The sequence below is a fragment of the Netta rufina genome (genome assembly GCF_964035555.1).
Source record: "Netta rufina genome assembly, chromosome: 15".
Taxonomy (NCBI): Eukaryota; Metazoa; Chordata; class Aves; order Anseriformes; family Anatidae; genus Netta; species Netta rufina.
This window is the reverse complement of record NC_140138.1, coordinates 11,306,951-11,324,711: the sequence shown is the minus strand read 5'-3', so window position 1 is coordinate 11,324,711 and position 17,761 is coordinate 11,306,951. Positions and strand designations below refer to the sequence as shown.

Sequence of the window (17,761 nt, the reverse complement as noted above, 5' to 3'; positions counted from 1 at the left end):
CCCACCAACAGAACAGCAGCTTGTGGCAGAACCAAAAGGAAAATATTTTATCAGCAATCACTAGATGTGTATGTGATAATATCAAGATTTTGGAACAGAAACCTCTATTGCTTGATTTAACATAGTGAAGTATTATAGTATGTGAGTGCCTCCTCCTCCAAAGGAGTACCCAAAGAGTTCTTTGGTATTTGAAATCCAAGAATTTACTATTTGTCCAACTGTTTTTAATGATAAAAATCCATTAAAGAATGTGTGACTATGAATAGCTAATTGAAATAATAACGTAGATTAAACTCTTCTTGGTGAGTACATTATTCAAGAAACTTCAACACAGTCCAAGTCATCTATAGGCTTCACTTTACAGAAACAAATGTAAATGAAGTTGTTTACAAAGAATTTTTTTCCTTGGTCTTTTGAAGTTGCTATGTTTTCTAGAAAATCTGGGAAGACCCAGTAAATTTAGATGAAAATCAAAATAATGATAAAGTTACAAAGAAACCAAACAATTTTATCAGTATCAAGCTCACCGCTTTTGTAGCGCTCTCGTTGTTCTATCTTCAAGGTCAAATAGAGGGTCCTTATAGGGAAGTAGACAGCCTGGGGATAGACTCTTCCCACCTATTTGGAGATGCATATATACACATTTCTCAGTTACGGAAAATTTACTGCACATCAGGTCAGACACAGATTATCTTTGTAAACGAGTGCAATTCAGTAATAATCAGTTCCTTGTTTTAAATAACAGCTTATGGAAAACTAGAAAATTAAAGATCATTTCAGTAACAGAAAACCAAAGGGGAGAAATGGTGACTCCCTCCACACACTCTGTTAGAGCATTACATAATTAGCACTTCCAGATCGTATTGCCTAATAAATCTGAAAATAGCATAATTCCAGAGTACCTGGGCCAGCTCAGAGATCTTACTCATGTACATAATGGAAGAAAAACAGACATAATGACACCGGTTAGTCTTTAAATTAGGCCACAATTCCCAGCGAGCCCCACAGCAAATGATAAGAAGGCCCATTACAGAGTAGCTTTACTGCACCTAATTGCAGCACTTAATGTAAGGGGATACCAATTTCACCAAAAAAAGATTTTAGCTTCCATGGTGAGGGGAGGAAGGCTAAAGAGATACTAACATTCAGCATCCCTTTTAAAATTAATAAATCTCCGTATCTATTAAAGGAAAGAAATTATGTATCTAAGTACTACCCACAATACAGTGCATCTTAAGACATTATTAGAGGCTTCTCCAGCCACAATTTCATTAAATCATGGATTTTTCTTCCACCCAAATGGATACGACAAGTAGTAGAAGTTTTGCAATGGCATTCAACTGTTCAGTAAAGTATTATTTATGACAGATTACTAACCTGACATACATATGCTTCATGCTGTCATTCAGGAATACTTTATTTACAAGAACTGTGAAGTTCAGGATCTAGCAGTTCAGCAAACTTACAGTTTTTAATTAGTAACACGGAAATATTTTTTATTTTATATTCCTTCTATGAACCCAAAGTTTAAAAGCAAGATAAACACAAATATCTGTGATATTTATGAACCTAAGCTCCACCTATAGTAGGACTTCTGAGTAGCCACTCATTTCTGAAATGTACATACAGGATATGCAGAGGGATCTTGACAGACTAGAGGGCTGGACAATCAGCAACTGTGAAGTTCAGTAAGAGCAAGTGACAGATTCTGCACCTGAGACAGGGCAACCCCAGCTGAATGCATAGACTGCAGGATGGATGGATGGAGAGCCGCCCCAAGGAAAGGGATCAGGGGGTTCTGGTTGACACCAAGTTAAAAATGAGCCAGCAGTGTGCCCAGGCAGCCAAAAGGGGCAACCATACCCTGGAGTGCTTCAGGCACAGCATCACTAGCTGATTTTTGGATGGTCCCTGTGCAGAGCCAGGAGTTAGACACGATGGTCCTTGTGGGTCTTTTCCAACTCAGGACATTCTATGATTCTATGGTTCAAATGGTTCTAAGATCTTAACAAAAAAAAGAGTCTCTACAGCTCCTTGAAATAAGTTTTATCTGCCTGCTGTCAGAACACAGCTAAGCACTAGTGTTACAAGAAAATACCAAGCCATGTGTGTCAGAAATCTTGTCTTAAGAACTTTGCTTTCTTAAGCTATCTGGATGTATGGCTCCTTCAAAGTTTCACCTTAATTTTATGGAGATGGAGGGAGAAACACATGCATACACAAGCACACTACAGTTATGTACCCAGACCTCAACGCACAAGGCAACTGCAAGAGCTTCCTAGGTCCAGCTGTATGTCAAAAGGACCTCACAGCTGTTTTACCTTAATCGGAATGAACAAACATCAAAAATATTTCCAGGTTCTATGAACACTAAAACACACTTTAAGCTAGACCATGACCAGTTAATGTCTCTGAGAACAGGATGTTTGAACCCTGTTCACACTAAGCAATACCAAAACAGCATCTAAAAATGCATCAATGGAAAGATGTCACATATTATCCCTGAGTGTAAGGACATGCTGTAAATCAATTTTATGCTGAGATACAGGTACATGTTCTGTTCTTCTGATTCTGCTTCACAACAGATGGTAGTAGGCAGTAAAATCTTAAAATCCTGAAGCAAGATCAAAGCTCATTTGTCATTTCAGAGGGACAAATCCAGGAAGTCAGATTCCTCACCTGACTCCCTATACCTTATCCTTATTTTTCTAATCACTTGACATACTAAATTTTCAATTAAAATGTACAGAGCCTCTGTAGAGATTTCTGACTGTGACAGAGCCTTGACTTTTCAATCAAGTCTAATAAAAAAAGCACTAAAATGTCTGCCCTTTAGTCACTAGAGCTAACAATTTTTCAGCCCTACTCCTGTGTTAAGACCATTTAACTATACATTCCTAGATGTGTACTAGTGTTCACAGAAGTGTAATACAGAATGCAGAGGGAAAGCTAAAATGTGTTCCGCACATATGGCATACACTTCCATAAGGTTTAGTCTCATTAAGTAACCCTCTTTGAACTTAAAAACACTCTGCGTATAAAGAGTAATTCACATTTATTAAATAATCAACAGTTGCAAACAACACTATTTTTAAAGCTTTATTGTTTTTAAAAATTCTTATACATCTCATCTTGAAATTAAAGATTACAGACAATAAAGAATTAGTGTTGATCCTCTGTACCTACCTGACTAATGAGGTTCAGAAGAAGTTTGCCCTCTGAGCCAACCAAGCACGTCAACAGCTGTGGAATCCAGGCCAACCACTGAATAGGTGGGACACCAATACAATACTTGTCCACTGCATCCGCTAGTGTGTTCTTATCATCATCAAAACTCAGCAGCCAAAGAACCTAAAACAGAGAGAGTTTCATGAGCCATCTCAGGGCTTAAGTAAGTTCAAGACATGTCAATTGGATTGTGCAGAAAACCAACAGATACTTATTAATATGACACTGGAGTCCTTTTAAGTGTCAAGGCCTACTCAGATGCAAGAACTTCAATCCATTATAACTGGTCAATGTTGTTTTTTCCATCAGAAATGATATTAAGAGAATGTAAAAAATAAATGCAACTGTATTTACAGGGAAGGATGGGTTGGGGGACGGGGAACTGAAGCAAGTTTATAGAACCTATAAGTACACTATTCAGATAAGTTAGTTTTGATGCAAGAACTTGAATATTTCTTTGTGTGTTTTTTTTTCCCTTAATTTATTTTAACTGACGAACCTCAAAGATACTTTTTCTACAACCATATTTAAATAAAACTATATTAAGCACTGACTGTACATCTTAAGCACTCACAAATAAATGAAGTTATATTTGTGGACTCAACAACAACACTTAGCAGGAGGGCACAAATGTAATAATTGTATTTGGTTAATGAACTAAAAAGAAAAAAGCAGTACAAGAAATTTCAGAAAATGAAACAGTATTTTTGCAGAAGATTGCTTGGGAGAATAAAGATTAAACTAATTACAGCTGACACTGTAGCAGTAGTAATCCACAGTTCCTATCCCTGAGAAAAAAAAAACAAACAATTAATGAAGTAGAAAAAGCCATGATGACTTACATGCAATGACAATACAGAAACTGTGTGCACAGTTTCAGCCTAAATTAAAGCTTTCAATCAGTAAATGAAATTCTTCTAATTAAACAAACTTGGGCATATGAACATAATTCCAGCTTTTTGCCGGTAAGTGGTGCTCCAATTATTTTTGAAATATCTCAGTCTTACCTTCGCTAAGTATTTTCTTGATTTGCTCTCATTCTGATGACGACATGCATGCAGATAGCAAGTAATAGCAGACACACCCAGATGAAGCTGACGTTCTTTCACAAAGATATTCTCAAGGTAGTCACCCCACATCGCCCATGCTTTCACTAAGACATCATGCATCTGCACAGCTGCAGAAAAAGCTTTGTTTGCTTCTTCAGACCTGCATTGTGACAAGAATGGATATGAGCTGTATACTAACAAAGTCACTAAATCATGTAAGACTCACACTCCTGACAAGGTATTCAATTACTCTCTTAACACCCAATGATATTTTTCCATGAAGTTCTCTAGCAAGGTCTTACGATTACTTTCTCTTAGCTTTCCTTAATTTCAAGAGCTATGAAAGTAAACCGTTCATAATGGAACCAATTATGCAAATACTTAAGATTCTCAAATACTCCCTGAAGATCTAAAAGACTTCCAGTACAACCCAATCACTAGAGTAAGATTCCAGGAGAAAACAAAGAAAAAATGATAACACAAGAAGAACAGAAGTAAATATGTAAATACACTAAAAATGCTTCTTTACTGATGGGAAGAAAAATACAAAGAGCAAAAAAGAGTAAAACTGGGAAGATACCATATTAGCTACTTTTTGGTGGAATACATCTTAAGTGTTCTCCCAACCAAGTCATTAAAACTACAGCTGATGTTATCTGGAAAAAGTTATCTGGAAATCCTCACCCCCACTGCTAAAAAAAACATTTTTCGAGATGGAAAGTGAAGAAATATGAAGGTTAATCATACAGGTCTTGGATTCAGAAAAAAAAAAAAAAAAAAGATTACTGGTTTGATAACTCTAGGTCTTTGCTAGGTTTCCTCACATGCTCCCAGTTCAAGATTTGGGATGATTCATCCCAATATACATACAGTCCCTCAAAACTATATAATATTTCAGGCATAAAGCTAAAGGATAAGAAATCTCAAATACACATAACAGAAACAAAGGAATTTTTAAAGTATTCCAATATTCCTTATTAAAGGAAAGTGCTCCACATCTCTCTTGCGGAATAAGCATTACAAGAAACAATACAGAAGCAAAGTAATGCTTGTTTGTCTCGTTTTTAAAAACTGTAAAGTTTTTTAAAAGATAAGTTCTTTATAAAAAATATTAGCTGGTAGGGTTACAGTGATAAAACATGGGATTACAGTGATAAATTAAGATGATTAGCTATTGAGATGAAATGATAAGAAGTAACTGTCAGCCAAAATACTTTTGTTTTTATGTTATACAAATATATTTTTTTCAGATGCTTTCTGCATCTTAGGTTGAAGTTTTGAAGCACAGTGCCACAGAAGCAGCCTGGTAAATGACTTTTTATCACTACTTCCCCTTCATAAAAACAGGACTTTTCAGTAGATTTTCTTTTCTCCCTCTCTACTATCCATCATTCTTGACATCTGAGATGATTTAGAAAAATGGTTTTTATCACCTTCCTCAGCAAATGGGCAACACGGGAGAGATGCAACACCAGAGGTGACCTTTACCTTCTGGTTTAGTTGACATACACATGATCAGTAGTCACACATTCTCAGGTTCAACACTTGGTCATTCTTCCAAAGTGTAACCTTCCTAACATCTTAACCCTGTGCAGTGCTTGAAAACACCTGTATATTTGTTTATTTGCAAGATTAAGAAACTGTAAGTATATCAGAATCATGTTTTAAACAGACTCCAATCTCCCCTGAAATGTATAGATACATTTGTACATGTCTTTAACTGCATAAATTTACTAACAAAATTTAAAAAATGGGGTCAGGGGAGAGGGAGACTTTCTTCTCTTTACACCTCAACTGAAACTAAGCTCATTTATGGCCATAAGGAAGCCCATTGCACTTTCCATCAAAGTAATTACATTCTGCCTATTTAAAATTATCTCTTGCATCCACAGAAGATATTCATCATTTCCTGACTTAAATCGCTACATGTGGTTGCAGTGTACAACTTAAAAACTGATAGATTTCATTTTGTAAGTGTCCACAATGTAGTGGTAAAGGAATTATTCCACCTAATATTTAACATCTAGCAATACTGCCATGAAATACTATACATACAGAAAGCTGCTACAATCTGAAGGTTGTTTTTTCTGTAACCACTCAATAAAATTTGACTACTGAAACGCCTGTTTACTAAATTAGAGAGGCATCTTCCTCGAAGTAGTAAGGTGCCTGTCAGCATAAAGCAAAAATACTAGAAAGCTGCTAGTTTGAAAGCAAGACTTAGACCTGTGTTTAATTGTTGTAAATCAAGCTGTCTCCAACGTATACCACATTCATCTTTTCAATTCAATTATTTGAATTGCAGTTGTTGTTGCATTTCCATATTGCATGACACAGCAGATTTTTCTACAGATTCTGATCTATGCCATCACACATTTTCCTATCCCTTGATCAGTTGCAGCTGTTAATAGGACACATACAATGAGCAATGAAATAGAAATGAAGAGAAACAAAGATGTAAGCTAGCTTTGTTTAGGTAGCCTCTAAGCTTGTAGACTGAATAAGGTTTTTTCCTTGGTTTTACATGCAGCACTTTGAGAACATAATTAAACTAACCTCCTTTTGTCGAATACACTAATTCATTGGTTTGTTAGATTAAGATATCAGTTAGACGTCTGTTCATCTAACTAAGTAGTCACAGAAACAGGAAAAAGGTATCTTATACTGCAAAGTTTTGGACAAAAATCTTCTCCCTGTCTCTTCCTGATGTAATGTCTGCTTTTACTTATTTTTTCCTACAATACTCAGAAATATTACCAATCATTGCATCTTCAAAACAAAAAGGAACTCTCACATACTTTTACTTTCTTATACAGCTGTGCCAAATTTTAGGCTGGTATAAACATATGGAACAACTTTCCTGCTCGAACACTGTGTTGAAATACTTCAGCTGCATTTCTCTCAGATGTGTGTTAATGCCTCTTCCAGCCAACATACTTACTTGTTTATCTGTGCCAAGAACATTCCCTTCAGTGCATAGAACTCAGCAGTCATCTCCTTGGTGAAGTACTTCAAATTAGTTGATTCAATAACTTCAAGACCCTGTTAAAGAAGTCTTAGTGAAAAAAAACTTTCTAAAACTCATGTTTTTCTTAAAATTAAAATACCATTGAAAAAAAAAAAACAGCCAAAACATCCTCTTGAAATTTCAGTAGAAGATAAATGAATAATAAATAGTATGATTTTTCAGTATTTTTAGTTAAAAAAAAATCTAGACTAACAATTCAATTCTAAGTCCCCGATGTTCTATGCAAAACTATTAGATAGTATGGACAGCATTCAGGCAATGGGTTACCATTGCCACCTTGAAGTTTGCTGAGCTTATAATCATATGTCAGGGTTTTCTGCCTACAATCACATTTTTTCTCCTTCCTTCCAACTCATTTTCACTGAATGTGCCAGCACCCTTCACTCATGAGTAAGTCACTCAAAAGCTTCAATCTGGTACTTCAGTCAGTGGTGCAATTGTGCTGTCCTTTTGCAAATCATGTATTTTCAAAGTCCTTTCCATTTGTCTATTTGGTAAGATTTCAAACTACATACTTCCACTTTAGTTTTTATTTGGTTAATTTTTTTTAAATACTCAACAGTATTCAGTTCAAAAAGGACAATGTCTGTCTTTGACTAACAGCTTAATACTAGACGTGGTAAAACATGACCAACAAAATTCTGGCCCTGTTCTGTACACAGGCACTTTATTTAAATCAATACATCTGACATCCCTTATAATCCTCAGTAACAACTTCAGAGATAAAGCTACCATACCTGCATACATTCATTTTTGCCCATAACTCCAGCCAACTGAAGGTAACATTTAACTTGCTGGCGAATCTTCTGAAAGCAGTCCACGATGGGTACGGTTGGAATTGTATGAATGCGACTCAGTATATCCAGAGCTACGTTGACCAGCCCTTGTTTTCGAGCTATCTTTCCATACTGGATAATTGCTGATGCAGAAGCATGAACTCCCAACATAGCATTATTGGAACTAGGATCATGTTGAGAACTATTCTCATATGCAGTTACAATGGCTAAAGACAAAACATGAAACTTCTGTCATTATAAATGAAACCATACATACAGCAAAACCTTACACATTGCATAGGAAATTATGACTTAATGGAACACTTAAATGGAAACCGAATAAAAACAACCTTGTTAAAATCCAGAAGATTATTGCATATATAAATCAAAAGAATATAAATAACTTATTTCAAACAATGTGTTGTCTGGAAAATTACATGATGAATGCATGCTGGACCAGGCAGTTTTACCCTGGTAATGATGTTGTCTCCACATGAAAATGCTGCTCCAGTGGGATAAGTCATCTGACACAATAGGTAACCTGTTCCTCCAGGTCTTTACCACAGTCTTCATATCATGTAAGCTGTTGTTCCTTCCTAGATTAGTTGGTTGCAATCCTGCATTTATTTGGGCTGCTTCTTGAAGTTCAATTATTTGCTGTGCTGCCTGGAAAAACATTACACAACAAAAGTTATGCTAACAGACAGTACAATAAGTGAGCCAATAGAAAAAGATCCTTCTGAGGAGTCCACTTTTAAATCATAAAGTAAAGATAAAATTATGCCATTTGGGGTCATTAGTTGCACAAATGACCATTAATCATTCTAAGCATGGGGGGGGGGGAGGGAACAAACACACAAACAAAACATCAGAATGCAAATTTCACTCAACAAATTGGTTATTGAACAGAAATGCTATTGAACAGTGTCAGCCATTGAGTCACCAATACAGAATGTATACCAATGGGAGTCTATATCTAACAACCAACCAAATTATTTTATGAAGTATATGAATGTGACAAAGTACTTTCCTACACACTTGCAAAAGGTCACTGCATTAACTTCAGGCTCCCCTCCTCTCCAGTTCATTTCAGGAACACCTCATTCTGACAAAAGCTAAATGCCCTGGTTGCAGACACCACCAACCTGTGGTTAATGGGTTCTTTCTATAACGCTATGAGTTTGCTTCCAAGGTTTCACTTGGGGAAGCAGTGACATGTCTTTCCTTAGTGCTAGGCTAGTAAGATCAAAATTCCCTCATTCCTTCTTTCATTTAGGAAGCAAATGCTTTCACAAAATGGTAGCGATCAAAAGAAAATCAAAACTTTTAACAGAACCTACTAGCATAAATTCCCTAATCACGATCTCAACTCTTAACAGAAGCTTGAATGTCCAGCAACTGTGTGTACTCCTGAAATGATTAAGACAATCTCCAAAAAAAACTTAACTGTGAGAAATCACTTAGGTTAAGAATGCTTTTTTTTTCCACAAACATCTACTACCCTCAAATTAATGAAAGGAACAAACAGGAGGTGGCAGTAGCCTCAAACCTACTAAAGTCAGCAGACATTTTGTTAAACTTCAACAAGTTGAAGAAGAGGCCTGCAAACTTTAATGGAATTTAATTACCTGTAGTACAATAAAACCAATGTAGTATTCTCTAAGCTACCTCCCTGCCAGATAACAGTTGTATTCACTGTTAATCAACCAAATAAGATAACTACTTTAAGAAAAAAAAGCCATCGAAATTTACACAGTGAAATCTCTTGAAACAAAATAAATTAAACAAAGTAATATTTTCCTACAGTCATCTCAGTATCAGCTCTCACAATAGCTTAACCTTCATCCTACACCCATTCATCACATAAATTTAATTTTCTCACAGGTATTTAATCACATACTATCTGATATTAAAAGAAAGTAATTACCGCAGTGCAAATTCATGGCTGCATTTGTACCTCTGTCAGTCATTGCCTAATTTATCATTTCTTCATGAGGGATATATACATATTAGATTATTTAAAAAGCTTATTTTAATTGATATCTGAAAGCATTTAAATGCTTTATTTAGCAATACTAACCCTTTCATGCTGCAGATATTGCCCATCCAGGGGAGAAGAAATTCAAAACCATCAGTGAAAACTTATCAAAAAGGAATTAATTTAGTCAAGAAGTCTTCCAGTCGTATATCAGCTCAAATAAATGAAACCTTCTACAATTATTTATATCTTACCTATTTCTTGACAGCTGCTTCTCAGTATGGAGAATTTTTCTATATTCATTCACTCTGTCTGATGCATCAACATATATTTAAAAAATTCAAAAGCCTGCTGTGTAAGCTCTACCCGCAAGTACAACTTAGTAGAGGTACCTTAGATCATGTGGATTTACGTACTCATGAATCAAACCAGACCTGACACACAGGGTGAATTGTGTCTACAGAATTACAGAAACCTCTAGATTACAAAGAACTACGGAAGTAGTATCCTCTGCATTTCTGTGGGTAAGGTTCATTCACAGTTCTCTGAGCACTGGTCCATCAAGAAACGCATCCCCCATTATCACATCTCAGATCATACTGCACAGAGATATCCCACAGTTTCCCCCTTGGAGATGAAAGGCTTCCTCCACTGTAATGAGAGCTAATCTTTGACAGATGCTTGTTTATCAGGATGCCTAATGAGGGATGCAATCAGCCCTTCAAACAAATTACTGGCATGTTTATTCCCAATCACATACTGCATGACAAAGTGAACACAACTCTCCCCCAGCCCCACTTCCATGCTCTGGGGACAGCTGCACAATCCAAATTGGAAGACACTAGGTTCCTTTTCAAGAAGCTTCTGAAAGCATCTCAAAGCCAAATCCCATTTCTTAGAGATGCATTTAGGCACCTACTTCCATTTGATTATACTTGGCAATAACATCCACTCTCAGAAGTTCTTCTCTTACAGTTGTGAATTACTTACATAATTAAATCCAAGAGAAAGCAAAAGGGTAAGTGTTGACGTTTCATACATTTAAAAGGGAAGAAGTTATCCATTTTTGTTACAGTGAAATGTGTGAAAGGACACAAGCCATACATTTTTCACCACGTTACATGTTATTTCATCTCTTGTAATTAGTAAACTGCATATTCTGTGTGATATCAAAGTTGTACCAGCTGCTTCACAAAAATATTTCTGGAAGTCTGAAAAAAGAAACAGTCTCAGCAAGTTCTCACAAGCTCTTCCCGACAGGACAAGAAATGAGTCTTCCCCTAATTTTCTAAGTGGATCATTTCCCTGAGAAACATTTATGCCAAAGAGAAAGACTAAAAACAGAATTTAAGCATATCTGACGAAGGTCACCACTGTCTCAAATCTTTTAGCTGACCTACTCATAAGTGCTCTCTACTATACTGGAATTAAAATGAGCCAATCAGTTGGAAGCAGTAACCTCTTCCATCAGCACAAACTTGTAAGGCATGCAAGTAAAGACGTGTAGGCACAGCGTATTACTGGAATATGGCCTCCCACTCAGACCAACGACGTTTTATTTCCTGTAGCAGGTGTCAGACTAGCTGAGGGGAGCCACAATAACTCTGCCCAATGCACAAGGTCTCCCTGACTGTGAAGCAACATGATCTAGCATGGGAATTCTTCATACCTTACTTCAAGATTTTAAGTCAACGTTGATCAGAACTGCCAAATGACCTAGACAGACAACTAATAATGCTGCAGACCAACACATGAACCTTTGAGATACGTTAGTTTAACTAATACAATCCACTCTCCTTTACACCAGAAGTTGTATACCAGTCTCTCCCTGTCCAATAAAACATCACATAATTTGGAGATTACATTCCCTCCCGATTCCTTTCCCTAATGCTCTTGATGGCATCTGCTACATTCCCAAGGCCCACTAAAAAAAGAGAAATAACGAATGCACCAAACTGGGCATTTTATGTACAACAGAAGCTTTCTTTCCATCATTATTTTCAACACCAATTTGCTCAAAGAACTACACAGCAGGCTCGACCTGCTGTTCTAACTTTCCAACCTGAATGCCCTTGAAGGAGCTCAGAGGGCACACCAACCAAAGTCATCTGAACATCTTCAGATGGCTTCATCCTGCCATAAAAAAGGAACAGACAAAACCATTTCACAGCCTTACCAGTAGAAAATAGCTTCGGGAATGGCAAATCAGAACATTTATCAAAATAATATGAAACTGACAAAAAAAAAAAACAAAAAAAAAAAACAAACAGTAAGGTTTGCATTTCCCAGAGCTTCATCTGAAAAGTCCTTCACAAACAACAGACCCTTAAAGCCTTCTGGTTCTTTGACCCTAATGCTTAAGCCACAGGGATGTTCAGAACTTGCTCAGCAATAACAGCGTTTCTAAAAACGCTTTTCCTTTATAGGGCATTGACATTTAGCTTAGTTTTAAAAATATAAAATAAAAAAAATTACATGAGTGGGTTACAATTGACAAAATTCCATACTACATTTAACACATTTTCAAACTAACTGAAAAGAACACTTTGGAGGTTATTTCAACATTTCCACAAGTAATATAATGTAATAATATACCTACTCAAAATGGATCTTACTTCAAAACCCACTGAATGTTCAAGAACTCCAAGTACCACAGCACATTACACATTAGCCCACAAAGAAGGCTGAGCCATTTGTCAGTTTTTAAATAGCTACCTCTGTACGCCACAAGCAGAGCAGATTCAGGTGAACTATAAAGACTTTCAAAGGAATCCCAGTCAAAACGCACATTCCACATTTTTTAACAAAGAAATATCATTAGTAGAAACTAATCAGTACTATGCAGCAGAGTATTTTATACTCACGGTTATTAGAAGTCCTGAGACCTGGCACCAGAAAATAACTGATTCAAACAACGCTGAATTCTCACCTGGAGAAGGGGAGTGTGGACATGGGAGACTACGTGAGGAAGCCTTCTCCACTCCCGAATTGCCAGACTACTCGCCATCTCCACCAGGCGCTCAATGAAGTTAAGCTGCTGCTCTTCTGGATGGCAAATTGCTAAGTATCCTCTGTACATGTTCACTTTCCAAGCCATCTCTTTTGGACAGCTCAGTTCCACCTGGTAATGCAAAAAAGCCCCGTAATGATTATTCGTCCTAAAATGCAACAGTTCTGAGCTTTTTTTTTTTTTTTTTTAAAAAAGATTTCTTAAACAGGTTTACTTTTTGTTTTAAAAATACCACACTAAAATATCAATGTTTCTCATTAGAGGAGCTTAGGCACTCTAATAATTATTCGTAAGGGCAGGCTAGCAAATAAATTGCAAATTCAGCACAAGCAGTGCCTTCATATAGTCTGCTGTTAGGGTATTTTTACTCTGACAATGGTAGAGTAGCTCAGAGACAGCTGAGCAAGCTGAAAGCAGTCTTGCAACAGGAGCATGAAGCTCACTGCAAACCAACTCACCCCATAAAGAGAAAAAAGATGCTTCTCAGTAGATAGTCTACCACCACTGAAATGCTTCAGGAGCTCCAGAACAACTAATGTCAACTTCTCACTTAAAAGGATCCCGTCCCTATCTGTCAGCACGTTATACCACCATTACACTTCCTAACTGCCTCCTCTAGGATATAACTATGTTGATGAGAATAAAAAAAAAATTATCAATTGTTTAATAATCTACAAGTAACCTTCCCATTTATGTCAAAATAATTTCTGAGTACAGGTGCAAAGTCAAGTGGTAGTGATGAAACAATTAAAATATAATTTTAAACTATTTTCTTAAAATCCTGGAAAAACAGAAATATGACAACTAGAAACAGCAAAGCACAATTGTTTAGCAACTAGATTATTATTTTACAGTAAACATACACGTAACTAAACGCGTAACTACTCCCTATCTGACACCACAGGCCTTAAATCCAGAACTCATTTGGTTTCTCATTTTTAATCTTCACATCAAACTTTTTTCGCCCTGATATGCAACACAGAAATTCCTTTACATTATCTCCATGTTGATATACTGTATCTTAAGCATTACAATTGGTTTTTCTGCTTATCCTCAACTGACTTTTATGCCTGAGCCAGCAGAGAGAAACTGCCAGGTAGCAACCTTACACTTACACAGTGAAAATAATCTCTTTTTTATTACATTATCTACTGGATCATTAAACACAGTGGCAATGTGAGCAAATGGAAATGAGTCTTGGGTCCTATCAAAGGCCACATGGTATTTTAATAGCTCAACTTTAATAGGTAGATTATTAAAAATGTTTCCCAAAGATTTATGAAAACTGATGCCATCTTTTCTGACTCTTCTGACCCATGGATCAACAATGAAGCTTCATAAAATCAAAAAAACTTGTATGCTAAGTATTTAAAAACAGACGCATTAAAGAATACCAATAAAATTGGAGTAACCATTGTAGCAGCATAGAAGCAATTATTCTTACACATCCGAATATTTATGCAAACACGTCCTGACACTTCTTTTATAAGAACCTGAGTAGAACCAAAAAAAAAAGCTCCATTTATGGCTTCAGCAGCATCTTCTCTTTACTCAATTAGTGAATGTCTCATTACTGAAAATATCTCGTGTAATATAACTGCTTCTAGAGCATATCAGCAGTTACTCGTGGTTGTCATTTCTACTCAACTCAATTTCCAAAACCAGAACCTATCTGACATGATCTATTTCATTCTAACTTAAAATACTGTACAATGTAGTTCTTATTTTAGGCTTTAAACGTTTTTCAAATACTATCACGTCTATAATTACCCAGTAAAGTCGCATACCTTAAACACAAAATACCAATGTTTAAAAGAGAAAAAGAAGTTAATTAAAATGTAAATATGACCTATAGGGTCATTGTTGTAGCTGTAGTACAGCTTGCTACTTACAGATTTAGCTTCATGTGGCCTGAAAAATGATAAAATTCATCTTTGGAGACAACTATTTAATTAGAACCATCAGTACTACAAGTATGGGAAAATTCAATTTCAAATGTTGCAGTGGTTGGACACCCTTAATTTAGGTTCTAACAAAAGACAATGCTGCCTTTAATTAATTAAACAACTTTTTCAGTTTTCACAGTTTACCTTTTAAAAACAAAACATACGGACTGCATACACCCGCTTTGCCTGCTGACAACAGGCAGTGTTATAGAAGAATAAATGCTACATTAAAAAAAACGTAATAGTCTGATTTTGAAGAAAGGAAGAGAGACATGCAATTTGACATATTTATCATGCAAGAATATGTTGTCAGAATGAAGCATGCCATTAGGATATTTTGTATACAGAAACTTAATCCTGCAAGGTACTGAAATTAAAGGATGCTCAGCATTTTTCATGTTTTATCTTTTGCAACTATTATGAAAGTAGACAGCCAACTGACAATTTGACATGCAATATTTTTAACTGCTGGATATTGGTTCAAAACTTAAACAGTAATGATGAAACAATAAAGCCCAATGAAGTGAGGGACTAATTCTCCTGGCTAAGTCTCTGCAACATGAAAAAACGCTGCCTAAGGCTCTGCCCAGAGCTTTGTCAGTAAAACTGTGTTTTAAATATGCAATTTGCTCCCTTATTCCAAGCTCTGACATCTCTAGCAGAGTAATACCAGGAATGTCACAGTATATACCAACAGTGCAACAAAGATCAGCAAGTTCCTTTCTACTTGTGATTTAATGCAGTGTTCTCACCTTTCAGCAATTTGTTCTACTGCAATCAGTCCTACGTCTGATTTACGTTTCTACATTAACTAATCAAAGACAAGTAACTCTACTTACTATGAAAAGAAGGTGTATTTTCTTAAAAATAATAGTTTTTTTTTTTTTTTAAAAATCACTCTTCTATGAAACAGTGATTTGGCATACAAAGTTAAAAAAAATAATAATAATAAACCCAGAAAAATCTACTGGCAATACAAATACAGAAGTCTGTCACGACTCCCAAGAAGCCTGAGATGGCTGCACGGCCCTATACTTTATAGGGACCTCAGGAACAATAACCATGGGCCGATGCTCATGGGATGGTTCTTAAACCAGTGGGAAAAAGATGCCTAAGAGAGGGTAAAATGTGGAAGACTTCCTCAAAATTCGCTCTCAGATAGAAAAATATCTACCTATGTATTTTCTGTCACATTGTCTCAGAAAATAGGGGCTATTTATGCATGTTTACCTAGCCATTTTAACTTTATTAACAGGAAGGAAAAAAAGAAAAAAGATATTACACTTGGAAAGAAAAGGATCTTGAAGATTTTGATCTTTTGATATATTTTCTATATGCAGTGTGCCCCCTGCCTTCAAGCTCTCTTGTAACAGGCAGAACTTTATGGAGCATTCATTCGTTAGGCACACAGCGCAGAACTCACAGTCTCATGAGTGAAACCCAGGAAAGGACAAAGGAAAGGTGAAATGTTTTACAAATGCAAGTTGTTTAGCAAAATGAATCACAAGCGGAACATAATAATGAACTCCATAATGAATCAGGAAGGTCAACAGCAGGAAAGCACAAACCATGTCTTTTATCCGTTACCAAAGGAGGAAGACAACTACTTCACCTGCTACACACAAGTTCCTTAGTTCCTAACTAAAGCTAACTATGGTGCTAGTTTCTAAATGCTATATAACAGGCAGGGCATATCCCTGCTACTTCAGATGAAAACTGTGCCCGGGGAGAATGTAGCATCTCAATCCTTGGAGATACTGGAACTCCACTAGAGTAGACAGCCTGATCTACTTGAGCCTTCTCTGAACAGACCTCCAAAAGTCCCTTCCAACACAAATAACCCTAGGATTCAGTAAGCCTGACATTAAATTATAAAAATATAGTTATCAATGCATTAAAACTTTGAGGAAGCTTTGAAACATAAGAAACATACAAACTTGTGCTTTGATTCCACATATTATGAAATAAGGAAAATATGGAATGTGGAAAAATCAAACAAGTAGTACTCTGTCATAAACGCCTATTTCACCAAATCTGCATAACATTACGATAATTACTTCTAGCACGAAACCTACCACAAATTGTCATGATTTGAAAGGAGAGTAACACACTTGCTAGTTCCTTTTTTTTTTTTTTTTTTTTTTTTTTTCATCTTTTTTCCTTTTGTTTTAAAGACTGTAGAATTAAACAGTGCCACTTCATGGAAGTCTGCTCTTTCTTACAAGTGGTCTATATATATTTTTTATTTTTTTTAAGATTTGCATGTGTTCTGGTTTATATTGTACACCAAAAATAGTTTGGGGAACACATTTGAGAGTTAATTATCTAAAAGCTAAGCGTGACCTTGTGCGTATGATTATGATTCTACTTATTTTATAAACCTATTTACGTGGATTCAAATTACTTTTCCCTCAGAAGTAGTCCATCTCTTCCTGCAACCCTGGCTGTCTTCAAATCCAGTCCCCATCTCTCTCACTGCCCATCAGTTCAAACCCTGTCTCCTCCACTGCCAATCTCACCGATGCATGCTGCAGTATTTAATTCAATGCCTCCTCCTCTCTGACAGTTTTACCAAAGGAAATTGCTTTCTTCGTCTCCTTTCTGCAGTCTATTTACCCAATTTTGTCTTCATTAAAATAACAATTAGCAGCATGATCTGCAGCATACACCAGCCATTCCAACCAATGGACACAAACTCAGATTTCATGTGTTGCTTTTTCAGGGATTTTTTTGCTCTTTTAAACAC

The 17,761-nt window shown here is 36.2% G+C and overlaps 1 protein-coding gene across 1 annotated transcript in view; it reads right to left on the bottom strand.

Annotated features, from left to right (window-relative positions):
• Positions 1-17,761, bottom strand: part of TRRAP (transformation/transcription domain associated protein) — a 90,826-nt gene that overhangs the window by 18,223 nt on the left and 54,842 nt on the right. The window contains exons 58-64 of the mRNA XM_084295712.1: positions 12,989-13,180; positions 8,552-8,747; positions 8,043-8,308; positions 7,219-7,319; positions 4,236-4,437; positions 3,187-3,351; positions 528-618 (exon numbers count right to left, since the gene is read on the bottom strand). Of these exons, the coding sequence (XP_084151838.1) occupies positions 528-618; positions 3,187-3,351; positions 4,236-4,437; positions 7,219-7,319; positions 8,043-8,308; positions 8,552-8,747; positions 12,989-13,180 (1,213 nt within the window). The remainder of the gene's footprint in view (positions 1-527; positions 619-3,186; positions 3,352-4,235; positions 4,438-7,218; positions 7,320-8,042; positions 8,309-8,551; positions 8,748-12,988; positions 13,181-17,761) is intronic.